This window comes from Mustela lutreola, chromosome 2 (genome assembly GCF_030435805.1).
Source record: "Mustela lutreola isolate mMusLut2 chromosome 2, mMusLut2.pri, whole genome shotgun sequence".
Classification (NCBI taxonomy): Eukaryota; Metazoa; Chordata; class Mammalia; order Carnivora; family Mustelidae; genus Mustela; species Mustela lutreola.
Genome location: NC_081291.1, coordinates 58,474,551 through 58,502,082, shown reverse-complemented (window position 1 = coordinate 58,502,082; position 27,532 = coordinate 58,474,551). Strand labels below are relative to the sequence as shown.

Genomic DNA, 27,532 nt, shown 5'->3' with positions numbered 1-27,532 from the left:
GAGGGCACCTAGGTGGCTCGGTCATTTAAATGTCTGGTTCTGGATATATCAACTCAGATCATGATCTCAGGGTTGTGAAATCGAATCCTGAGTCAGGCTCCATGCTCTTTGGGGAGTCTGCTTGAGATTCTCTCTCTGTCCTTCTGCCCCTCCCCCCACTCATGTGCATGCACACTCTTGCTCTCAAATAAAAATATCTTCAAAAAAAGGTGCAGAACAACATGAAAAAGTGCTCCATATCACTCAGCATCAGGGAAGTGCTAATGAAAACCACAATGAGATACCACCTCACACCAGTCAGAATGGCCAAAATTAACAAGTCAGGAAATGACAGATGCTGGCGAGGATGCGGAGGAAGGGGAACCCTCCTACACTGTTGGTGGGAATGCAAGCTGGTGCAGCCACTCTGGAAAACAGCATGGAGGTTCCTCAAAAAGTTGAAAATAGAGCTACCCCATGACCCAGCAATCACACCACTGGGTATTTACCCTAAAGATACAAATGTAGTGACCCGAAGGGGCACATGCACCCCAATGTTTATAGCAGCAATGTCCACAATAGCCAAACTATGGAAAGAACCTAGATGTCCATCAACAGATGAATGGATAAAGAAGATGTGGTGTATATATATATACATACACACACAATGGAATACTATGCAGCCTTCAAAAGAAATGAAATCTTAACATTTGCGACGACTGTGGATGGAACTAGAGGGCATTATACTGAGCGAAGTAAGTCAGTCAGAGAAAGATAATTACCTTATGATCTCCCTGATATGAGGAAGTGGAGAGGCAAAGTGGGGGGTTTGGGGCAGGGAAGGAAAAAAATGAAACAAGATGGGATCGGGAGGGAGACAAACCATAAGAGACTCTTAATCTCACAAAACAAACTGAGGGTTGCAGGGGCGGGTAGGGGGGTAGGGAGGGGTTGGTTGGGTTATGGACATAGGGGAAGGTATGTGCTATGGTGAGTTCTGTAAAGTGTGTAAATCTGGTGATTCACAGAGCTGTACCCCTGGGGCTAATAATACATTGTATATTGATAAAAAATAGAAAGTTATTAAAAAATAAATGACGAACATGAAAAAAAAAAAGGTGCAGAAGAAGATAAAGTCAGCTCTCCTTCTAACTCCATGCCATTTCTTGTTAGTTGTTCAAAAGTTAGTTGTTTCTTTTAGATTCCTTCAGACATGTTTTATGCACATGGAAGCGATCACTCACAGCACATATACACACCTTTCCCCACCTTTTGACACAGATGCCATTGTTCCGCTGTTTGTTTTTGTCACTCACTTCCCTTTTGAGACTGTTCTGTAGTAGTAAATAAAGAGCTTCTCCATTCCTTTTCATGGCTGGATAGTATTGTACTGCATGGAGGTAACAGTATTTTTTTTTTTTTTTTACATGTCCCCTGCTGATGGACATTTGCCTGTTTCCCAGCTGTACCTACAACAAGCACGAACATGTATGTGGTGTTGGCTGGGTCAAAGACCATGTGAATTCTGATAGCTCTTTCCGAATTGACTTTCATAGAGGTGGTACTGATTGAACCTGGCTCAGTGTTATGAATCAGCCATATAGTTGTAGAAAGTTTTTTCTGGGAGGTTGTTTGGATTTCACAGGGGCAAGTCCCATGGGAAGGACAAGATTTTCCTATTAGGGGGCGGTTGATGCGCGCCTGATGTGTGCATTATGAGGTTTGGGGCCACAATAGATATGGATCCCAGAGATTTGGTAGATATGAATGGGGGTCTTCATTGTTTTGAAGTGAGGTTTTTAGGCCTCAGTGGTTGAAAAAGTATAGGTAATGGAACCAGTATATCCCCCATCCCCCCTCGTGGCTGTACCAAGGCTTAGGCTCTACTTCCTGGTAGGATAAGGGAGATGCCAGTGCTGGCTTCTGTGAGCACTGGCCTGCTCTGCCAGGCCCCTTTGATCACAGCTCCACTCTGTCCCTGGAACAGGGTGAGGTAGAGAAGGGGCTGGGGAGGGCAGAGCAAAGGGGCGGGAAGGATAGCTGGGACACTCTGAGGCCTGCCTAGAGCTGAGACACCTACTCTTTCTCCTGGGGGATGCTGGAGGAATAGTACAGGTCAGAGGTGGCCAGGAAAGAGTGCTTTAGTAGCGGCGCTAGGCTCCCTAGTGTCTGGTGTTCTTTGGTGCCGATTGGTCTAGAGCAAGGCACCCTGAGACTCTGAGTTCCACCTGGTCTGAAACACTGGTTGTGGAGACTAGGTGGTTGACGAGCGCACATGGCAAATGTGCCAACAGGAAAGACTGCCTCTCTTCACCTTCCCTCCTTTCCCAGGGGTGAGCTTGGGTCATTGGTCACCCACAGAGCAGGCTTCCTCCGTATCACCATGATGATAATTGGGTCCTGAAAATCCCTTCTGGGGCGAAGGGGTAAATATCTGCATATTCCTGTATACCCAAAATAGCACTTTTTTCTTTGGTAAAACGACTGCACATCCTATTTAAAAGGACACATCCCATTCATTAGTCTCCCCAACGTGGGTCAGGGCAGTTTCCCTTCATGGACTCCTCTGAAATTTGTCCCTCTGCTGTTGTTCAGCTCAGGTGTGGCTGTGTATTTAGGGGATGCGCATAACCAGGCATGCATACGTCATATAGAATGCACACACACAACACACACATATATGTATACATGCACGCACACATATATATATAGAAACACACACTCTCACTCACATACTCACATACATGGTATTCACTGTTGAGGTAGCTGAACCTTGACTTGCCCCTACCCTCCCTGAAAGAGCAGGAGCTTCCCACCCAGAACAGAAAGGACAAAAGAAGCGAGTAGCTATAACGGAGCCATGGGTGGGAGGATCACAACTAAACCCAACTCCCGTGTGAGGAAGACCCAGGAGCCACAGAGGAGACAAACCCCATGCCTCCCTGTGAGTTTTCTGGTCTTTCTGTCTGCTGTCTTGGCAAGGCAGATTTCTAGGCATTTACCAAGTCTACAACTGAGATTTTTTCTGCTTGGACATTTTTTCCTTGGTAGGATGGAATGAAAGTGAGAAGATTGAGGCAGTAAAATGGGTGGGTTTGGTGGTTCCCTAGCCCTGCTGCATGTTGGCTCTGGGGCTCTGGGTGAGCTAACTGTGTCTCATGGACCTCAGTTTCCTCCTCTCCAGATGAGGTGAGACGCCCATCCCTCATGGTGGTTTGTCATGAGGACTCCGTGGAATCAGGTGGTCAGAGTCCCTCCCCTGCAGCCTGGGCTAGGAGCTATGTGGGGGTTGTTCCTTTCCCACCCCACCCACTTTTGTCTTAATACTTTAATTTGGCTGATTTTGCTTAACCTCAAACATCAGGCCACTTTCTGGAGCGTCCTCTCCTCCATTTCCCTTTCTAACCTTGTCTTCTCTTTCTCCTTGCAGGGGCCCAGATCATTGATCTGATGATGCTGGTCATCGATGTGACTAAAGGGATGCAGACCCAGTCAGCAGAGTGCCTTGTGATTGGGCAGATTGCCTGCCAGAAGCTGATCGTGGTGCTGAACAAAACAGACCTCTTAGCTGAAGGGAAGAGACAGGCAGCGATTGATAAAATGACCAAGAAAATGCAGAAGACCCTGGAGAACACCAAGTAGGTTTGTTACTGAAGGGAGTGTCTGCTTGTATAAGCTGGCTCTGGTGCACACTTCATCTCATTAACACAGATTGGGCACACAGGTATCAGCTGTGGGTCCTAGTGAGTGGGATCTTGCCTGGCACTTACTCTCATCAAGGGCAAAGGCGAAGATGCTATTGCAAGAGACCAAAAAATACAGAAGCATAAGGAAATTTAGAAGTTGATTTTCTAGGTAATTTCCTAACGTGACCTTTTGGGGGTTCTTCTCTGCACAGCATTCAGAAACCCAGGCTTCTTCCATCTTGCTGTCTTTCCGCTGTGGGGTCGCATAGCCAGGCTCAGGTGCTACTGTGTTCACGTTTGCAGGAGGGTCCAGAGTGTCAGGAATTCCCAGACCTAGAAGAGGCACACACCCTTCCCACAGATTCTGTGGTGAGGGAGGACTCAGTCCCATCTGCTTATGTCACCCATGCCTTGGTGTCAGAGAGGCCAGGAAATGGATCCCCTCACCATCTGCTTAGCTACAGCTGGGTTATCAAAAGGGGGACATTGGTTTTGGTGGACACCTGGATGTTTCTGTCACAGAGACCTGTAAAATTAGATGGATGGATGGATGGGCAGACTTTGCTGTTAGAAGGGAAACTGGGAAAGGCAATCACAAAGGAACTTCGTAGTATTTCATGGCAACGGGTTTATGATTTCGTGTTACAGAAGGTAGGGAGTCCTTAAAGAGTTTGTGCAAGGAAGTGGCTGAAAGGTTCTCCCATCCAGAGATGGCTGGCAGCAGGTGGAAGGATGGCTTGGTGACGAGGATCTGGGGGAGTGGAGAACAGACAGGGAGAGGCAGTATGGTGGTGTTCCCAGAGAGAGAAGTGTGGTCTGCGTTCAGGCTGTGGAGGGAGGAGAGGCTGACTGGGGAGACCTTTAACAGGAGAAGCAACAGGACTTGTCGAGTGATTGACTCTGCTATGGTCCATGGGGGTGGCAAGGTAGCAGTGCTGCTGAGCACTGTTGCAGGGCAGTTGGAGGGAGGGGGGACTGTGGGACAGAGAGCCACCGGCTTGTTCAGGCGGCTGCAGGAGTGACTTACTCTGATGTGGTCAAGAAAATGAGAAAACGTCCTTGTTGAGCACAGAGTGTTGGCAAACCTCATTGTTTTATCAATTCCTCTCTTCCTCTGCGGGCCAGCGCCTTTTGATCAATACTAAATAGCGGTCACTGGGAGACAGCGAAGCTTCCTCTTTGCTATGCAGCCCGAGACAATATCCTGCTCCTTCTACCTCTCCTTCTCCTGCCTGTGGAGGGCAAGCAAGTAGAGAGTGTTTTTGTTTCCCCGTCATAAAGATTGATATGCCTTCCCATTTATGATTTTTTTTTTCAGATCTAACACCTGCAGCTCTCCCTCAGAATTCTCAAGTTGGTTAAATTAAAGCTCCAGGCCTGTGAATGGGCCAAATATGTCATAAAAGATTTCCTAGCGCTGCCTTTTGTTAGCAAAATTCATCAATCCGATAAAATCGACACATTTAGATAAGTGTTGCATAAGAATTCAGACTTTGTTATTCCCAACGGAAGTGGATATGAGACTGTAAAAAGGAAGATAAAAAATTATATCTTCTTTTTAGTGAGTTATTTGATCTCCCTGCCGTTTTATTTACTTGTCAGAAAGGGGAGAACAGGTCCTTTGGACTCCTGCATAAAAACCCAATACAATGTCAGTATCATTTGCTATATAAACGGGACCTTCTGCGAAGGGCTTGGGATACTATTAAGGATGAATTAATATTAACTACTTCGATTGGTTAAATTTAAGGCAAATTCTGACTTGCATTTTAAATTACTATTCCTATTTTAATTTATTGCTTAAAGGTCAAATTATGAACTTAGTCACACATCCAGGGCAAATTATCCTCCTGAACCTCTTCTGTCCTCATTCAGTGCCCAGAGGGCAGGGAGAACAACTCCTACTGGAAAGGATTTGCCCCCTGCCAGGTTGTAGTCAGCAGGTTCAGGAGCCTTGGGGCCAGCCGAGTTGTAAGAGAACATTAGCTTTCATTTATGTGCAGCAGAGAACTTCAGATTATTTTAAATGACATTTCCTTTACTTATGGTCCATTATGAAGTAAATCCTTTGTAAATGCTGCTCCAAAAGCAAAGAAACTTTCTACCTAAAAAAGAAAAAATCTAGACTGATGAATTATGTACATATCAAAACCTGAAAACATGAAGCCTGTTAAAAACGTAATTTTTTTCCCATCCAAAGAGCAATTGAAAGAAAGTTGGAAATTAGAGAAAAATGATTAAAAGAAAGAGGAAGCCACCCAAAGATTTCTTTTCTCGGAATAGCTGCTGACATTTGGGTTTATTTCATTCCTGTCTTTTCACTGTGTATTTATATTGACCCCTCTTTTTTCTCCACATTACGCAGATTATAGTAAAATCTGCATAACATAATATTTATTATTTTACCCATTTGCAAATATACAGATTCACTGGCATTAAATACATTCACAGAACTGTGTGCCCATCACCACTGTCTATGCTGAAAACTTTTTCAGAATCCCCAGCATAAACTCTGTACCCATTAAACAAGAACTCCTTTCCTCCTACCCCTCCCTGAGCAGCCTTCATTCTGCTTTCTGTTTCTTTGACTTTGCTTATCCTAGGTACCTTACAAAAGTGGAATCCTGTATTTGGCTTTCTGTGTCTGACTTATTTTCCTTAGCGTAATGCTTTCAGGGCCCATCCTTATAACCGGTGTCAGAATGTCACTCCTTCCTAGTGAATAGTATTCTATAAAGAATACAAATAGTGTTCTACAAACAAAATAAGGTTTGTCCTTTTGTCTGTGGATAAATGCTTGGCTTGTTTCCTTTTGGTTATTGTGAATAATGCTGTCTGAAATTGGTGTATAAATAGCATTCAGGTCCCTGCTTTTTCACTTCCTTTGGGTCTATAGCTGGGAGCGGAATTGCTGGGTCATGTGGTAGTTCTATGTTTAACTTTTTTGAGGAGCCACCGAACTGTTTTCCACAGTGGCTGCACCATTAAACATACCCACCAGCAGTGTGTGAGGGTTTCCATTTTTCCACATCTTGCCAGCACTCGTCATTCCCCCCCTTTTTTAAAATAGTTATCCTACAGGGTATGAAGTGGTATCTCATTTCCCCAACCCCCTTTTTGCTGTGCCCCCCCCCCAGTTTTATTGAGAAATAATTGACATAAATGAATATATGTTTAAGCCATGACACCGTGATGGTTTGATTTACATATGTTGTGCAATGATTATCACAGTAGGTTTAGCTAACATCCATCTTCTCATAAAAATACAATAAATAGAAGGAAAAAAATGTTCCTGTGACAAGAACTCTTAGAACCTCCTCTCTTAGCACATCTCCTGTATATCATGTGGGAGTGTTAGTTCTAGTCATCACATTGTACCTGGGACAGGTTTATCTTAAAACTGCAAGTGTGTATCTTTTGACCACCTTTTCTAGTTCCCTCTCTCCCGCCCCCCACCCTCTGCCCCTCTGCTTCTGGTGACCACAAATCTGCTCTCTTTCTGGGTTTTGCTTTTTTGTTTTTGTTTTTGTGTTTTTAGATTCTTCAGATAAGTTGAAATCACACACTATTTGTCTTTCTCTATCTGACTTATTTCACTTAACATAGTGCCTTTGAGGTTCATCCGTGTTGTAGCAAGTGGTGGGATGTCCTTGTTTTTTTTACAGATGAATGATATTCCATTCTATGTTTACGGATACCACAACTTCTTTATCCATTCATCCGTCGACAGACACTCAGGTTGTTTCTATGTCTTGGCTATTATAAATAATGCTGCAGCGAACATGAACATCTTTCCAAATCAGTGTTTTCATTTCCTTTGAATATATTCCCAGAAGTGGATCATATGGCAGTTCTATTTTTAATTTTTTGATGTTCCTCCATACTATTTTCCATAATGGCTGCCACAATTTACACTCCCATCCGCAGTGCCAATGGGTTCCCCTTTCTCCACATCCACATCAGCATTCGTTAACCCCTTGTCTTTTTGGCAATGGCCATTCTAACACATGTATGAAGTGATACTTCATTGTGGTTTTAACTTGCATTTTCTTAATGATTAGTGATGTTGAACATCTTTCCATATACCAGTTGGCCTTTCATATATCTTCTTTGGAGAAATGTCTGTTTAGGTTCTTTGCCCATTTTTTAATCATGTTTTTGTTGTTTGTTTTGTTGTTGTTGTTGAATTGTAGGGGATCTTTATATATTCTGGATATCAATCCCTTGTCAAATACATAATTTGCAAATGTTTTCTTCTATTCTATAAGTTGACTTTTTACTTTCCTCATAGTGTCTTTGGAGGCACAAAAGTTTTTACCTTTGATAAATCCAATATATTTATTTTTTCTTTTGTTTCCTGTATTTTTGGTGTCCTATCCATGAAGTTGTTGCCAAATCCAATGTCATGAAGATTTTCCCAGGTGTTTTTCCTAAGACTTTTATAGTGTTAGCTCTAAAGTTTAGGTCTTTTATCTATTTCTATATGTGGTAATTTTAATATATGGTATAAGTTTATATGTAATGTAAATTAAGGGCCGAACTTCGTTATTTGCACGTGGCTATCCAGTTTTCCCAGCACCGTTGAAAGGATTGCCCTTTCCCCTTTTACTCTTGTCAAAAATCAATTGATTACACATGTGTGGGTTTATTTCTGGGTTCTCTGTTCTGTGCCATTGGTCTATCCTTATGCCAGTACCACACTACTTTGTTTACCTTTGTAGTAAGTTTCAATGTTAGAACGTTGAGTCCTCCAGCTTTCTACTTCTTCTCCAATATTATTTTGGCTGTTTGAGGCCCCTTGCAGTTCCTATATGAATTGGAGAATCTGTTTTTCCATTTTCTGCAAAAAATGGTTGTTGGAATTTTCATAGGGATCTCATTGAATCTGTAGATCCCTTTGGGTGGTACAGACATCTAAATAGTGTTAGGTCTTCCAATCCATGAACATGATGATGCCTTTCCATTTGTTTAAATCTTCTTTAATTTTCCTAATCAGTATTTTGTAGTTTTCATTATATAGGTTTTTCACATCCTTGGTTAGGTGTATTCCCAAGTATTTAATTCTTCTAGATGCCATTATAAATGGAGCTGCCTTCTCAGTTTCCTTTTCAGATTGTTTTCAGCTGGAGTTCAGAAATGCAACAGTTTTTTGTGTGTTGATCTTGTGCCCTGCGGCTTCGCTGAATTCAGTTCTTCCTTTTAAACATGTAGTTGTGGGGCCCCTGGGTGGCTCAGTGGGTTAAAGCCTCTGCCTTCAGCTCAGGTCATGATGCCAGGGTCCTGGGATTGAGCCCCACATCGGGCTCTCTGCTCCGCAGGGAGCCTGCTTCCCAACCCCCCGCCTCTGCCTGCCTCTCTGCCTACTTGCGATCTCTGTCTGTCAAATAAATAAATAAAATCTTAAAAAAAAAAAAAAACCCATGTAGTTTTAATCATGAGCTATTTGCATTTTTGATTTCTGCTTTCATTATTTAACATTTTGTTTAGCCCTTCCTCATGTGAGCATCACTCCATTGTAGGCCTTTTAGATTGGTGTAAGTTTTCCTTCTTATAAATAAACAACCCTGGGGTGAACATCTTTGACCATCCTTAAACATTTTCCGTATTTTGGGGTTTTTTCCTTCTGAGACATTGAAGGGCACAAGTCCTTTCAGATCTGTGATTGTGCACTCCCCTCTTCTTTTCCAAAAGGGTTTGCACTGTTTACACAGATGTATTCACAGCTACCTTTGGCTTCTAATTTTAAAATATAGTTGAAACTTAGTTGGGTAGAAATGGTATGTTACTCTTGTTTTAATATGTAATTCTGTAATTAGTGGAGACGTTAAACATTTTTCCTTAAGTGTTTAAAATAGTTGTGCTTTTGTGTGTTTGAATTAGACCTATACATTTTGTTTTTTGCCTCTTGTGATTTTAATGCTTTCCTTTTGATTTTTAGGAGTGTTTGAGATTAACAAAGATGTTGTTATTAATTAACCCTTTGCCTGTCATGTTTGCTACAAATAAGTCTTCAGCATTTGTTGGTTGTCTTTCCATTTTAGTCGTTTTTTTTTTTTGACATGCAGAAGTTTCTAATTTTTGTGTAGTCAAACTCTTTGATTGTTTTTCTTTGTGATTTCTTTATCTCTGAAAGCATTTAAAATTACTCTTGCATAAGCATTTATCAATGTTAACAGAAATCAAAATAGAAGATAAAAATATACCCACAATCTCCCCGGTGCATCAAATTAAAGTGTTCTTTCCCTAGGATCCCTGTCAGTCTTTCCCACATGTACATAATTTGAGGTAGTTGTTATCACAACATTGACACTGTTCTGTGTTCTAGGCTTTTCTGTTTATTTTCCCACTAAATGTTATCATCTGACAGCATCCTTGATGCATCTTTCTCCCAGAATCCCTCTGTTTCCTTCTGCTTTTTAAACACTTTCTGTTTCCTTATTTCTGTTTTAGGCAAGGCCATCTGCTGAGAGCCCACCCGGGGCTCCCTTGGCCCTGCCTCCCTCCCTGGAGTTGAGTGGAATGCCAAGTCTCAAGTGATTGGGCGGCTGCCCAGCTGACTTACAAGGTGTGTGTTTCCTACTAGCTCTGTGGCTGACTAGCTGTGTGGTCTTGGGCAACTCTCTTTATCTTTCTGAGTCGGTCTCTCTTCTTTTGAGCTGATTAAGTTTAGCCTCACAGCATACGTTCTGAGGGAGCATTTGATGGCACACAGTAGGTACTCAGCTATAATAGCCATAAGGTGTGGAGCACCTACTGTGTGCCTAGCGTCGTACCAGGGATTTCCCATAGTAACAGGGCGGGGGGAGGCTTTGTGTCTGAGTTGACAGGTTAGAAAACTAAAGTATTAAATACCAGCCATTTTGAATTTCACTATTCCAAATCAACAACTTACACAAGTGTCCCCTGCTTTTCTTTTCCTTTATTTTTTTTTAAGATTTTATTTATTTGACAGAGATCACAGGTAGGCAGAAAGTCAGGCAGAGAGAGAGAGAGGGGGAAGCAGGCTCCCCGCTGAGCAGAGAGCCCGATGCAGGGCTCGATCCCAGGACCCTGGGATCATGACCTGAGCCGAAGGCAGCCGCTTAGCCAACTGAGCCACCCATGTGCCCCATCCCCTGCTTTTCAAAAAGTTTGCATTACACCACTTGGCTTTCATGCAAGACCTACCTTATTAGTATGTGCTTTTGCTAACTGAGGGAAATCTGAAGAAGAGGATTTTTGTTTTTATGAGAAAAGACGAAAAGCAACAATAGTGTACAGCGTCTGCTTCGCAGCTTGTCCTTAGAGTGGTGCTGCCAAGCCCCTTCCCTGAGAACTCAGCATCTCAGCCTCCAGCTGCCATCACTTTGAACTGTGTCTCTGAGCATCTGTGCCTTATGTCTATTTATTTTGTACATCTGTAAGTAGATGTGTCCTAACGTATCAGAATAACCTAGGAGAGGTTATGTTTTGGGTCTGGGAACACTCATTTTTCTATATAAACGAATGGTAATTGCTTTTTCACTTTATGCCATTTTGCCTCACAGAAGGTTTCAGAGGAATGGCCTACTTTCAGAGACTGGGGAAACCTGTGCTTTATTTCTTTATGTCTTTTACATGAGTTATACACACATGCATGCGCACACACATGCACGCACACTTTTTTTTTTTTAACTTATCTTAGATCGTTTTTCTGTGTTGTCGAAGGTCAGCCTACATGCACAGTCAGCATGTCTGAGCTTGGTTGGAACTGTGATGTCCTACAGCTGTGTGGGGAGTCTGGAGGAGTGGTGGGTGCTGGGAACAGGAGGAGCATTTGAATGTGCTCCAGGTCAGCTCCTGCCTGCACTGCTGAGCTGTGGGGCTAGGCCCAGGGCTCTTTCTGACATCTCTGGTTGGAGCCTCTTGTGCTCCTAGAACACAGACAGCAGTCTGGACCTGAAACTCGGGCAAGAGGGGCCTCTTGTCCCCTTAGGGGCTGCTGAACTTTACTTCTGCCTCTAGAAGCCAGGATCTCCAGTGTGTGGCGTATTCAGGAAATCAGCAAGGCCAGCTTCTCTTGAGCCTGGGAAAGGGCCAGCTACTCAGCCCAACACGCCGTTATGTTTTGTTACAATACATTGCCCAAAAGGGTTTGGATAAAAAATAATTGAATTTCCGAAAGCTTTATGGTTAATCGCTGGAATTCTTAGTGCACGCTTTTAGCCTTCTCTGTCCGTCTGGGCCTCAGGCTCATGGAGTGTAAGCAGAGATGATGCACATGTACTGGGCCCTGGCTTGTGGTTGGGTCCTGGTTCACTGACTGCCGTGGCTGAAGTCCTCCCTTTGGACTGAGAATGGACTCTTCCTCTCCTCCGTCATGGGAGAGGCCTGGACTCTGGACTCCTACAGACCAGCCACTTACTCCCTGGGACCCCTGGCAGCCCCCAGCAAGTCCCTTGGCTTCTCTGAAAATAGGGGTCAGAGCCCCTATTCATGGGATGCTGAGATCACACGAGAGCACGTAGCATGGAGCTAGCACAGAGCAGGCTGTCCACTCCTTTCCTCTCCTTTTCTTTCTTTTTCTCTTGTGTTTCTTGCCTTCTTTGTCTCTCTTCCTTGGTGTTTTTATTTCTTCCCTCACTATTTCTTTCTTTATCACTCTTTTTCCTCCTTCCTTCCCTCTCCAACGTGTCTCCTTTCTGGGCAAATATCTCAGTTCTGCCACTTCTGTGAGGGCAGCATTCTCTGTCTGGGCTGCTCTGGAGTTGAGTGGTGAGTGGGTCACAGGTCCTGTTTGGAATCTCTCCTCTGAACTTGCCTCATTTTGTCACACTGACCTTTGGACAGCCAGTGGCCCGGAGAACTTGCTCTTTAGGGAGCTCCAGCGTGTCACAGTTACTTCCTTTCTTCTTTTAAAAAAAAGCCTGATTTTTTTTAAAGGACATGGAGCCAAAGACCAACTGAACCAAGCCCCCCCATGTTCTAAAGAGTGTACTTCCCATGCACTCGGGCAGGAAAGACCAAGGGGTGGAGGAGGTAAAAGCGGGAGATTTGCTGAGCAGTTCAAGAGGAGAGCTGAGTTAGCTTCCTCTGAGTAGCATGGGGGCTTCTGAGAAGGTGAATTGCCTTCTGATCTGGGAGTCAGGAATTCGAATTGGTGTTACATTACGTTATGTTACGTTACGTTATGTTACGTTACTTACTACTTATGTTATGTTATTACTTATTTAGAGAGCGAGGAAAGTGCGTGTGCATGCACAAGTGGCAAGGAACTGAGGAAGAGGGAGAGACAGAATTTTAAGCTGGCCCTGTACCCAGTGGGGAGCCTGACCCTGAGAGTATGATCTGAGCTGAAATCAAGAGTTGGGTGCTTAACTGACTGAGCCACCCAGGTGCTGCTTTTATTGGTTTCCAAAAGTCAAGTGATAACCAAGCAGGGGCAAGTTCAGAATATATGATGCAGATCAGGGCACAGACCACTCAGGAGGGATGCAGGCAACTAGTGGCTGCCCTGGTTCTAAGGACTGTTACCAGATTCCCTACTGTGCTTTCCACACTTTAGCTTATTTGGGGTGGGAGATAGCCCTGCAGTGTAGGTCATGCTGTTTTCTGTAGGACAGGGAAGTGGAGGCTGAGTGAGGTGGAGTGACAACTCAGCTGTGCATTGGAAATTAGTTCTACGGGCCTAGGCTTTTTGCTTACAATCCCATTCTCTCTGCCTTGCCTCAAGTCGCCTGTCACCAGGGTTAGCTTTAGATAGGCAGAGGAAGGAAGGGGAGTGGGGGCAGCAGTAGAATAGAGTTTGGCACTAGACAAAGACTTGGGTTTTATCCGTGTTCCCAGGGGGTTTGGTGAGTTGAGTCAGTGTGAGGAGGCTGGGGCAGACCATAGAGGGCCTTGTGGACCAGCCTGGATGCTGGGTTTCATCTGGGACAGTCATGGAGTCCCTGAAAGTGTGTAGATACCTCAGAGGTCATCACAGGTCATGACAGGAAGGTCATTACAGCCATGGTCAATGCCTGGTATAGGGCCATACACTAACTTTGGAGAGTAGTTGGCCTGGGATGGTAAGGGCCTGACCCAGGGTGGAATTTGTTGAGAATGAAAATCAGGGGATGGATTGGACCCAGATCCCAGGAGAAGAACTGACCAAATGCAATGACTGAGGAAGACAGTGATGACCATGTAACTGGTGATGGCTTTAAAGACCAGAGAAAGGTTGTTCCTTGATCAGAAACCAATGAGGTAGGGTTGGGAAGTGCTTGCTGGCAGAGAATGGGATATGACTACAGTGCTGGAAAGGGTTCTTTCCTGCAGACACAGATATGCGAACCATCCACAGAGGAGCCTTGACACAGCTCATCAGAGTGTGGGGAGCCCCTGGAGGACAGCAGTCTTGGGGGAAAAGAGCTGGACTCCCAGGGTGCTCTTGGGAGAGACTTGGCAGTGAATAGGGAAGGAAGAGCGGCTTCTCGAGGAGGCAGAGGCCCTGTTGGAGGACCATGGGAATAAAGACTTGGTGTTGTGGGTGAAGAGGTTGGGGAGTCAGCTGACTGATGGTCACAGATGGGGAGAATCTGAAGAAAGAACATTGACTTGACCACTGGAGAGTTGCTTTTGACCTTTAGGAATTTAGTTCTCTTTTGTGACCCTTCCCCCATTCCTCTTAACAGTCAACTCTCAGTTGGTGCCCCAGACCCTCTTGCTGCATTGCTTTGGGAGCCTTTTATTTGTTGGACAACCTTCATGGAGGCCAGTACAGAGGAGATGGCTCAGTAAATATCCCTTAGCTTGAATGGGGAGACAGAGTGATATTGTAAGGAAATCAAGCATAAGCTCCTGGTGAGTAAACAGAACTGATAGTGATTTTGAAATGTGAGTGGGGAGAGTATTGGGTATTGGGTATTGATTGAAATTGGGTATTGATTGAAAGTGGCTGGGGGTGGATGGTGTCAAACAGCAGGGTTTCTCTCCACCCCAAGAGAAGAAAAATGTGTAATGCAGAAAGGCAGCAGGTATGAGTGTAGAGACAGTAATGGAGGGGTTGGTAAAGGGAGGCCAGAGGATAGGGGTCAGATAGGGGGTTCCTTTAGACATGGTAGGGAGACCAGGGAAATAATGGCAGTTTTTCTTGGACTCTTGCCTTCTGTTACCTCTTGTTGGACTGGGTCCTTTGTCCTCCTTCCCATTGGATGTCAGGGTGGGGAAATGTAAAGGAATGGCTAAGGGTCTTGAAGAAGCTTAAGAAAGTGTTGTTATTCACAATGAGGGATTTACATTATACATCAGACAAAAGAAGTCTGAGGTTGTACTTGGATGTGGCAGAAATTCATGGAGAGGATTTTGGGAAGATGGCAGAAAGTAGAAGCACAAGAAATCTGTTTCCCTATCTGCGTAACAATTATGATGGCAGAATATGTTTGATATAATTATTTTGGAACACTGGAGTCTTGAAGACTTGCAAGGAGAAGGCTTAGACAATAAATTGCAATTATTACAATCAGTTTTAGCTCTTGGAACAATAGCAGCTATCCATTCCGCGTCCCTCAGTCTCATGACAGGCACCTGTGCAGGTGTTCCCAGAACAGCTTATACACAGCTCGCAGGAACTAGAGTGGGCAAAAATGATTCTGTTCTCCAAATATCAGAGCTCTGTGCTCTGATCACATTGCTGCTTCTGATCACAGAGGTGCACACAGATAGGCAGTCATTATTCTTATACATCCCTCCATTTTTACAACCCCTCCCCACCAGCTGAAGTGATTTCTGAAGGATTTGAAGGACCAGTGCCTTTTTTCTGGTATCCCCTTCATTTTTCAGAAGTCAGACATTAAACACTAAGACATTCAGAAACAATTGCAAACATACAGGGGGAATTACAAAGTGACCATGCACGCCCAGGGAGAGGCTCAGATAAGACTTGAGAAGACTTTATACTTTAGGCTGAGACAGCCTGTAATAATAAAAAGAAAAAATAAAGCAAAACTCCCAAGACCAACCACAAAAAAAAAAAACAGAAAGAATCTGATCTCCAGAGTTACCATATTATTTGATTCAAATGCCCAGTTTCCAACAAAAAATCAGAAGGCATGTAAAGAAGCAGGAAAGTATGACCCAATCAAAGGAAAAAGAATCAACAGAAAATGTCCTCGAGAAAGATCTGATGGTAGATATACTACACAAAGACTTAAAAATAACTATCTTAAAAACACTCAATTGAGGAAAATGTGGAGAAAATCAAGAAAGCAAATGTATAAACAAAATGGAAATATCAATAAAGAGATAAACTAAAAAGAAACAAGAAATTCTGGAGCTGAAAAATACAATAACCAGAAAAAAACATCAGTAGAGGGATTTAAAAATGGATTTGAGCAGGCAGAAGAAAGTATTGACAAACCTGAAGATAGCACAGTGGAAATTATCAGGTGTGAGATAAGAAAAATTGAAGAAAAAAAAGAAAAATTGAAGAAAAGTGAACAGAGGCTGAGGGACCTATGGAACACCGTCAGGTGGTCCAACATACACATTGTGGGAGTCGTAGGAAGAGAGAAAGAAAGGGGGCAGGGAGAATATCTGAAGAAATGATGGCTGAAAACTTCCCAGGTTTTATGAAAGACATTAATATAAACATCCAAGAAGCTCAGTGAACTCCAAGTAAAATGGACTTGGAGACTTACACTGAGACATACTATTCCAAAACTTTTTCAAAAGTCAAAGACATAGAGAAAATCTTGAAAACAAGTGACTTGTCACACACAAAAGATCCTCAATAAGATAATCAGCAGATTTCTTGTCAGAAACTATGGAGGCCAGAAAGTAGTAGGCACATTATATACAAAGTACTAAAGGTGGGGGAGGGAACCTGGCAATCAAGAATCCTATATCTAGCAAAACCATCCTTGAAAAATGAGGGAGAAAGAAAGGCATTCCTGGATAAAGAAAAACTGAGGGAGTTTGTTACCACTAGACCTGCCATGCAGAAATGCTCAAGAGTTGCACAGTGAAATGAAAAGAAACTAGATAGTAACTTGAAGTTCTATGATGAAATAATGATTTTGCATGGACAACTGTAAAAGTTGTCATGGTGGTGGTGTGTGATTCCATGTGTTTTTTGTACATGACTTAAGAGACTAATACATATAAAAAAAAAAAAAGCAATGATTTGTCTGAAAGCTAGTAGTATTGTAACTTTGGTCTGTAACTCTACATTTTGTTTTCTGTGTGATTTAACAGATTAATATATTTAAAAGAATAATTGGTTTTATGGTTTTGAAAAGATGTAATTTTTTGACATGAACAACAGAAAAGGATGGGGTCAGAGCTGTATAGAAACAGTTTTTTTTAATGTTATTGAAGTTAAGCTGGTATAAATTCATATTAGAATGTTGTAACTTTAGGATGCTAAATGTAGTCTCCATGTTAGCCACAAGGAAAATAGCAACAGAATATACACCAAAAGAGAGAGAGAGAGAGAAAGTTAAGTATTTCACTACATAAAAAAAACAACTGAACACCAAAAAAGACAATAATGCAAGAAATAAGAGACAAAAAAGCTATAAGGCATATCAAAAACAAATAGCATAATAGCAGAAGTCCTTCCTTATTAGTAATTTCTTTAAATGTAAATGGTTTAAGCTCGCCAATTAAAGGACAGAGATTAGCAGAATAGATAAAAACACATGGTCCAACTATATGTGCTCTACCAGAGGCTCACTTTAGAGCTAAAGACACAAATCAATGGAATGTGAAAGGTTGGAAAAGGATACTCCATGCAAATTATGATGAGAAGAGAACGGGGGGACTAATATTAGGCAAAATAGACTTTAAGTAAAAAAAGATTATAGGAGACAAGGAAGGACACTATGTATTAATAAAAGGTCCAATACAGCAAGAAGATATAGCAATTATAAACATTTACATCCCTAATGACAGACCATCAAAATATATGAAGCAAAAACTGACAGAATTGAAGGTAGAAATAGTTCCAGAACAGTAGCCAGAGATGTCAAAATCACAGATTAACCAGACAGAAGATAAGGAAATAGAGGACTTAACACAATAACCCAGCTAGCCTAACAGGCCTATACACTTGATCCAACAACTATAGCATACATGTTCTTCCCACATGCACATGGGACATTTTCTAGGATAGGCCATTTGTTAAGCCACAGATTAAGTCTCAGTAGATTTAAAAAGGTAGATACCATACAAAATGCCTTTTTTGACCACAGCAGGATGAAGTAAAAAATCAGTAACAGAAGTCAGATGGGAAAATTCACAAATTTGTGGAAATTAACACACTTAAACAACCCATGGATCAAGGAAGAAATCATAAGGGAAATTAGAAATACTTAAAGATGAATAATAACCAAAACATAATATACCAAATTTATGATATACCATGAAAACAGTGTTATGGGGAAAATTTATAGTTATAAATTCTTATGTTAAAAAATAAGGGTGATTTGAAAGCAACAATCTAACTTTACAACTTGCAGAACTAGAAAAAGAAGAACAGACTAAACTTAAATATAACATAAGGAAATTATTAATAAAGATTAGAGAAGAGAAAAATGAAACAGAGAAAGAAAAGCGATAGAGAAAATCACAGAAACCAGAAGTTGGTTTTGAAAAGATCAACAAAATAGACAAAATGTTAGCTAGATGGACTAAGAAGAGAGAAGACTCAAATTATTAAAATCAGAAATAAAAGTGAAGACATTACTACTAATTCTATAGAAATTAAAAGGATTATGAGAAAGTACTATGAACAGCCAGACAAATTGGGTAACCTAGATGAAGTGAACAAAGTCGTAGAAAAACAAAACCTACAAAGACTAAATCATAAATATATTGACAATCTGAATATACTTGTAACTACTAAGGAGATTAAATCATTATTCAAAAATCTCTTAACAAAGAGAAGCTCTCAATCTGATTCATTGGCGACTTCTAACATTCAAAGAAGTAGTAACCCATTTTTCCTAAGATTTTCCAAACAAACTGAAGAGCACTTTCTGACTCATTCTGTGAGGCCAGCATCACCCTGATACCAAAGCCAGAAAAAGATACCATAAGAATACTGAAGACCCAAATCCCTTATGAACATTCATGTAAAAATCTTCAGTAAATGTTAGAAAACTGAATTTAGCAGCATTCTAAAACAATTATACACCACAACTAAATGGAATTTATTCCTGGAATGCAAGGATGGTTCAACATACAAAAAAATTATTTAATGCAGTATACCATCTGATCATTTCAATTGATGCAGAAAAAACATTTTACAAAATTCAACACCTTTTCATCAGATTAGGAAGGGAAGTACAATCGGTGTAATAAAAGCCTACATGAGGGGTGCCTGTGTGGCTTAGTGGGTTGAGCCTCTGCCTTCAGCTTAGGTCATGATCTCATGGTCCTGGGATTGAGCTCCACATCAGGCTCTCTACTCAGCGGGGAGCCAGCTTCCCTCTGCCCTTGCCTCTCTGCCTACTTGTGATCTCTGTCTGTCAAATAAATAAAATCTTTAAAAGAAAAAAAGCCTACATGAAAAACCCATAACAAACATCATATGCAATGGTGAGAGAGTAAGGTTTTTCCTTTTAGATCAGGAACAAGACAAACATTACCACTTTTTGCCACATTTAAGATAGTACTGGAAGTTCTAGCCAGAGTAATTAGGCAAGAAAAGGAAATAAAAGCACCCAGTTGGAAAGGAAGAAGTAAAATGATCTCTTCACAGATGATGTGATCTTACATGTAGAAAACCGCATATATTCCACAAAAAGCTATTAGAGTTTATGAATGAATTCAGCAAATAGCAAGATATAAGACCAACATGCAAAAATCTGTTGCATTCTTATACTTTAACAATGAATAGTCTGAAAGGTAAATTATGAAAAGAATTCCATTTGTAGTAGCATCAAAAAGAGTAAAATACTTAGGAATAACCAAGGAGGTAAAAGGCTTGTATAATGAAGGCTATAAAACATTGGTGAAAGAAATTTAAAAAATCATAAATAAATAAAAACACATCTCCTGCTCATGGATTAGAAGACTTAATACTGTTAACATGTCAGTACTACCCCAAGCAATTTATAGATTGAACATAATCCCTATCAAAATCCCAATCCTTTTTTTTTTTTTTTGCAAAAATAGAAAAACCCATACTGAAATTCATACAGAGACTGAAAGTTCCCCAAGTAGCTGAAACATTCTTTAAAAAGATGAACAAAATTGGGGAGTTTATACTTCATGATTTCAAATTTTACTACAAAGCTACAGTAATCAAAGCAGTATGGGCACTAGCATAGAGATGGACAAAAACAACAATGGAATAGAATAGAGAGCCCAGAAATAAACCCTTGCATATACGTTCGGATGAGTTTTGACAAGGGGGCCAAGACCATTCAGTGAGGGAAGGACAATCTTTCTACAAATGCTACTGGGAAAACTGGATGGATAGCCAAAAATAAAATAATGAGGACGGACATCATATCAAACATTAGCCCAAAGGGGATTGAAGAACTAAATATAAGACCTAAAACTCTCAGAAGGAAATTTTAAAAATTTGTACATCAAAACTAATCAACAGAATAGAAAGGCAACCTACAGAATTGGAGAAAATATTTGTGAATCTGTATATCTGATAGTAAGAATATATAGGCAACTCCCAGAACTGTCTCCTAAGAACAAAAACCAAGTGACCTGATTCAAAAATGGGAAAGATTTGAATAGACATTTTTCCAAAGAAGTACATGAAAAAATGCTGTATCACCAGTCATTAGGGAAATGCAAATAAAAACTGTAATGAGATACCACCTCTATCCATTTGGATGGCTGGGGTCAAGAAACAAAAAAAAATAAGTATTGGCAAAATGTGGAGACTTGGAGCTTTTTTGCAGTATTAGTGAGAATGTAAAATGGTTCAGCTGACATGGATAATGGTATGGGGGTTCCTAAAAAAATTAAGGTTAATGTTAACTAAGTGGAATTTAAATAAGAACTTATAAAATTTAAAAATAGAATTACCATGCAACAGTTCTGCTTCTGGGTATATATCCAAAAGAATTGAAAGCAGAGTCCCCAAGAGATATTTGTACGCCCATGTTCATAACAACATTATTCATGATAGCCAAAAGGTGGAAGCAGTCCAGCTGTCCATTGATGGATGAATGAATAAGCAAAGTGTGATACATACACAAGTACATTCCCCATAGAATATTATTTAGCCTTAAAAATTAAGGAAATTTTGATACATGCTACAACATAGATGAACCTCGAAGACATTCTACTGAATGAAATAAGCAGTTACAAGAAGGCAAGTACTATATGATTCCATTTATGTGAGATAGTGTAGAGTAGTCAGAATCATAGAGGAGTAGTGTTGCCAGGAGCTAAGAGACGGGGGGGGGGGGTGGGCAGTTGCTGATTAATGGGTATGGAGTTTTTATAAGAAAAAAGAACTCTGGGGGCACCTGGGTGGCTCATTTGGTTAAGCGTCCCACTCTTGATTTCGGCTCAGGTCATTATCTCAGGTTCATGAGATTGAGCCCTGCATCAGGCTCTGTACTCAGTAGGGAGCCTGCTTGAGATTCTCTCTCTCCCTTTGACCCCTGCTGCTCTCTCTCTCTCTCTCAAATAAATAAACCTTAAAAAAAACAAAACAAAAAAAAAAGAGCCCTGGAACTGGATGGTGATGATCACCACCATGAATAGAATGTATTTTATACATTCTAATATGAATGTATGTTATACCTCTGAACTATACACTTACATATGGTTAAGACAGTAATTTTTTTTGTCATGTGTATTTTACCACTATAAAAATTTGGGGGAAAATGCATGGAGTTGTCTGGGAAAGTCAATAATTTTTCAGTTATCTTTAAATCTCTTCTGTTGAATTCAGGAAAATGTCTGCGCCTGGTCCCACTATGTCTTCAGCAGTTCCCTAACTTTTTAATGAGGCTCAGAGCCTTCAGCAGGAAGTAGTATCTAGCTAGGATTTAATCGCCTTCTTTGCTTTCTCTGTGTTTATTTTTGTAGGTACAGTAGTAGATTTCTTGTCCTCTGTAGGGAACTGTAGTTGATAAATCAAAAGTTGCTTAAAGCAGAGAATTAGGAAAGATGACACAAACCTTACATAATATTTTTACTTCCAACACATGCATTAATAACATCAATAATGTAAGTTGCTCCAGGGGAAACTTACAAGGTTCTGAGCATTGTGCCTCCCCTTCCTCATGAGCACTACTCTGGGCGCAGTTAATCCAGGCTTGTCTAAGGCATCTTGGCCATGTGAGTGGTTTTGCATTCTGAATTCAGGCTTATCTCCTCTTCTTCTTGCTGTTTTGTTTGGGCATGTGTGATTTCTGCATCACCTATAATTTCAATTTTACACAAGTTAGCACTCCTGATTCGTATGTTACCATTAATTCTTTTGGTCTGAATTCAGTAAAGCAAGCTGTATTCTGGATGCTCTTGGTCAGAACTTACGTTTTTAAAAGCTCTAGGGTTTGTTGCTTTGCCAATTTTAAAAAGTCATAATTTGCAAGTTCCAGCTGCAAGACCTTAGGCAGCTGCGGTCATCATTTTGGCTTTTTTTCCTCTCCAGGTGCGGCATGCACGGGTGTGCATGTGTGCGTGTGTATGTGTGTGTTCATGCATGATTGCTTCTCTTGATAGCATCTTACAAGGTAGAATAGTCCCACTAGTGTGTTAGACTTGTTCTCCAGTTAAGTTTCCTGGAGGAGGCCTCAACAAATGGCTTTCATTCTGTTATGTCTGAGCATCAGACAGCTTCTTGCAGCCGAGGTACTTGCTGCAGGAGCTCATGACCTTATTACATCTGTCACTTGCTGGAAAATCTTCTACCCGGCCCATCTTTTCTTCCAGTTTGAGCCCACTGACTGGTGCTCTGAGTTCTTTTACTTATAAACCATAACCAAATGCACTGTCTTACTCTTTTGGTCTGCTTAATGGGAAGCACAGTTTGCTCAGCAGTGTAAGTGGAGAACTTTCCTGTGTTTGAACATCCTCCTCTAAAGTTTTTTTTTTTTTTTTTTTAAGATTTATTTGTTTACTTATTTATTTGGAGAGAGAAAAAGAGTATGGACAAGGGGAGTGGGAGAGAATCTCAAGCAGACTTCCTGCTGAACGTGGAGCCGGACACAGGGCTCCATCTCATGACCATGAGATCTTGACCTGAGTACAAACCAGGAGTTGGAGGCTTCCGGACTGAGCCACCCATGCGCCCCACCCCCTGAAGTTTTTTTTTTTTTTTTTTAATTATTATTATTTATTTGACAGACAGAGATCACAAGTAGGCAGAGAGGCAGGCAGAAAGAGAGGAAGGGAAGCAGGCTCTGCTGAACAGAGAGCCCAATGAGGGATCCCAGAACCCTGAGACCATGACCTGAGCTGAAGGCAGAGGCTTAACCCACTGAACCACCCAGATGCCCCTTGAAGTCTTTTATGATTTTCTTATTCACATCTAATTTATCACCAGAGTTTAAAGAGATTTATCTGTGTTGCATCTTTCTAGATAATTCTCATAGAAATAGCTATTATCAGACTGTCTTAGGATACTAAATTGAATTAAAGTAACACAACTGGCATTAGCAAGTTTATGCCGTAACTGTTGTGCCTCCTGTTCAGCTTAAAGGTCAACTGGTGAAGGCAAATACGTGGGGTGTCCTAGACTCTCAAGCATGGCTATGAGCCTCATGCCGTCTGCTGGGTGTGGACATTGAACATATACCAGGCTTTCTTTCTTTCTTTTTTTAAAGACTTTATTTATTTATTTGACAGAGAGAGAGTGCACAAGTAGGCAGAGAGGCAGGCAGAGAGAGAGGGGGAAGCAGGCATCCCGCTGAGCAGAGGGCCCAATCTGGGGCTCGATCCCAGGACCCTGAGATCATGACCTGAGCCAAAGTCAGAGGCTTAACCCACTGAGCCACCCAGGCGCCCCTACACCAGACTTTCTTTAGGCACAGGTTTTATGGAGCAGACGGATTGGCTGTCCTTGCAGTGTCTGGTGATGGGAGGGTCTCTTCTGTACCTTTTCTTTGTGGTGAATGATACCAGTCTTCCTTTTAGATAATACATAATTATGTTTTTCAGTAAGTGGCTTTAAGTAAGAATGTAAATTGTTTTAAAAGAAAAGCCTTGAGAAATAATAGCTTACTTAGGTGGTGTACCATTTTGACAAAACTTGAGAAGAGGGTATGGAAACAGTGAGCTGTGTGAAGGGAACACTGAAATAGAGGCAGGAGGGGATGGAACAGAGTCACCCAGCTCTGTCCTGGTGGGTGGGAGCACTGGGCTTCATCTTCTGTTCTTATGTTTCAAAGGAGCCATGGTGACAACTGACACAGCAGCCATTCCCCGAGGAGGGAACCCTTTGGCTTTTGTGGAGGTCGTCCTGGGGATGTCCAGCATAGTGGGAAGGACAGAGCTCTGGAACAGAGCTCCTTAATTCTGCCCTTTAGAAACCATTTAACCTCTCTGTGCCTTAGTTTCCCCCATCTCTAAAATGCCAGTTTTATCCCTCACATCATTACTATGAGGATCAAATGGGGTGATGGAAGCATTTAACTAATTACCATTCACATCATGTTCAACTAATGTTGTGGGAATGTTAACAACTGTTCTTCCTACCTCCAAGGCTTATTTGAAGGATGCAGCAAATTTATGTTTTTATTTGAAAGTGATAGCAAACTATGAGAATATTGAATACTGTCATTATAGCTATCACCTTTCTTTCATTGGTTTGAGAACTAAAATTGCTAAAAGACAAGGATACTGTTTATAGGACTGTTTATAGGACTTAAATATGCTATGTTGCCTGATCTTTGAAGATCAGCCACTTTCCAAATTCTCATGGATTCAAGAAGAGGCATACGGCCCTGACTCTAACTCTCTTGATAGTCTCAGGTAGGTGGTAAACCCAGAGTTGGTTTTAATCACAGCCCCACCACTTATTAGCTATATGACCTGGAGCAAATGACAGACTCTAGCCAACTTAGGACTCCCTTCTGTAAACCTAGAGGAGCAGTAATAACAGCCACCTTGAAGGGTTGTTGAAATGAGGAGTGCAAGGCCCCGCAGCACAGGTGCTGGTACCATTGGCCCTTGACGTCGCCCCTTTCCCTCGCTCCCACTGTGTTGAGACAGTGGACTGCAGAGCAATTTTTAGAGTCTGGGGAATGTAAGGGTGCACCTACTGGAGAAAGCAAAGACCAGAACGGAAAGTGGTGTGGAAACATTCACTAAAAGCACTCTTAGTAAATAAACAGATGGAAGATGTTCAACATTGTATGGCTTATTAAGGAAATACAAATTCAAATGAGGTATGTATAAAAAATAAGGAGCTTTTGGTGTATGTTTAGTGAAATAGACATTGCAGATAATCACTGTGGTAGTAAAAAATGTTAACTAAACCTTTCAATGTATGTTCTTTTCTTTTTTAATGGAGATATAATTCACATACCGTAAAATCCACCCTTTTAATGTGTACAGAATTATGCCAGCATCACCACTATCTGATTTCAAAAACCCTGTACCCATTTAGCAGCTGTTTCCTGTTCTCTCAGCCCTGGGAACCGCCAGTCTGTTTTCTGTCTCTATGGATTTGCCTATTCTGGATATTTCATATAAATCACACAATAGGTGATCTCTTATGTCTGGCTTTTTCACTTAAGGCGTTGATGGACATTTGGGCTGTTTCCAGCTTTTGGCTTCTGTGGATAGTGCTGTTGTAAACATACATGTACATGTATTTGTTTGAGTACTTATTTTCCATTCTTTTGGATTTATACACAGGAAAAATTTCTGGACCATATGGTAATTCTACATTCCTCTTCATTTTTGAAGCTTTTGGCGGGGGGAGGGGGCAGAAACAGAAGTCTTGGTTGATGACGACGACGATGACTACTACTACTCTTCTTTTTTTAAATTCTCAGAACTTTGAATATGTCATCCCATTACCTTCTAGCTGCCATGGTTTCTTTTTTTCTTTTCTTTTTTTAACTTGTTCATTTATTCGATAATTTAATAAATACCTATCAAGTGTCTGCTATATGATAGGGGTTTTTTTGCTTTTGTTTTTATTTTGTTTTGTTTTATTTTTAGGTATTTGGTATTGGCTCCATGGTTTCTGAAGAGATCAGCTGTTACTCTACTTGAGGATGCCTTGTGCTAAACGAGCCACTTCTCTCTTGTTGCTTTCTCCTTGTCTTTGGCCACTGACAATTTGATTATGATGTGCCTGGGTCATATCTCTGAGTTTTTCTTACTTGGAATTTGCTAAGCTTTTTAGATGTCCTTCAGATACTTTGAAAGTTTTTGAAGCTTATTCGGGTCTTGCTGCCCCATCTAGCCTTTGTTTCTGGACATCTCAGTATGTACTTGTTGATGTACTTGATGTCTCACATATCTTTGAGGTTCTGTTCATTTCTCTTCTCTCATTTTTCTTGAATTTTCTTAGGTTGCATAAACAAAATTGTTATATTTTTTAAGTTTGTTGATTCTTCTGCCTGCTCAAATCTGCTATTAAGCTCCTCTAGCAGATTTTTCATTTCAGTTATTGTATTTTTCAAATCCAAAATTTCTATTTTTTTAATAATTTCTAACTTTTTTATTATTTCCTCTTTGGTGACACATTATATTGATTCTTTCCTTTAGCTCTTTAGATATGGTTTATTTCTTGAACAAATTTAAAGTAGCTGATTTTAGACTTTTGTCTAGTAGGGATTTCTCAGGAACAATTTTTATTACACTCCATTTTTTTCTTGTGTATGGGCCATACTTGTGTATGGACCATACAACTTTTTGTTGTATTGTTATTCTTTGTTGAAAATTGTACTTACACAAGAATATAATGTGGCCATTCTGGCCATCGGATTCTCTTCTTTACCCATACTTTCATAGTTTGTTGTTAATCACGCAAATTACTTTTGTGAGGTAATTTTGAAAGTTATGTGTGACCGTTGAAGTCTCTGCTCAGTTTAGTGGTCAACTAATGATTAGAGCTTTTCTTAAATGCCTAGAATCAGTAAGTCTCCCAATCTTTTTTTTTTTTTTTTTTTTTTTTTTTTTTAAAGATTCCATTTATTTACTTGAGAGAGAGACAGTGAGAGAGAGCATGAATGAGGAGAAGGTCAGAGAGAGAAGCAGACTCCCCATGGAGCTGGGAGTCCGATGCGGGACTCGATCCCGGGACTCCAGGATCATGACCTGAGCCGAAGGCAGTCGTCCAACCAACTGAGCCACCCAGGCGTCCCAAGTCTCCCAATCTTTGACAAGGATCTCTTTGTGCATATTGGGGCATGCTTTCAGTGCTCAGGCAGGCAGTTGGCAACTCTGCCTTGGCCTTCACTTCCTGTTTGCTTTGAATCTCAAGGTCAGCCAGAGGTAAGAACTTAGGGCCTTCTTATGTCTTTCCTAACCATGTACCATGCTTTTGCCCATAAATAGCTTTCTAGTTCCCCAGGAAACCTCCAAACCTCTCATGGAAGGTTTTCCAAAGCTTCCATGGAAGCTCCTAGCTTTTCCTTCTAAGCTGTTTGGTCCACCGATTTACCCAAACCGTTATCCTCCCTCAGGCAGCTGTGGTATTAAACAATTGCCTCTGATTGTTTTCAGCAAATGCCCTTAAGGAAAAATAAAGATAACTTTGCAAGTAGAGTCTTCCAAGAAGGAAGGAAAGGAAAAATAATGGCAATTCTCTATGAAAAGGGCTTTGATGGGCAGACCCATTCTGCCCCCTCAGTGGCTGTCAAGCTGCTGGCTTCCATTCTGATTGCAGATGCTGGTTATTAGGGCTGCTGCAGAGTTGGGGAAGAATGGATAGGATTAAGGCAAGTTAAAATGCCACAAAGCTCCTTTATTCTTACCAAGATTCAGCC

At 41.2% G+C, this 27,532-nt stretch overlaps 1 protein-coding gene across 3 annotated transcripts in view; it reads left to right on the top strand.

Annotated features, from left to right (window-relative positions):
• EEFSEC (eukaryotic elongation factor, selenocysteine-tRNA specific) overlaps nucleotides 1-27,532 on the top strand; it is a 248,222-nt gene that overhangs the window by 84,076 nt on the left and 136,614 nt on the right. For all 3 annotated transcript variants that reach the window (XM_059161905.1, XM_059161904.1, XM_059161907.1), the window contains exon 2: nucleotides 3,410-3,617. In XM_059161905.1, the coding sequence (XP_059017888.1) occupies nucleotides 3,410-3,617 (208 nt within the window). The remainder of the gene's footprint in view (nucleotides 1-3,409; nucleotides 3,618-27,532) is intronic.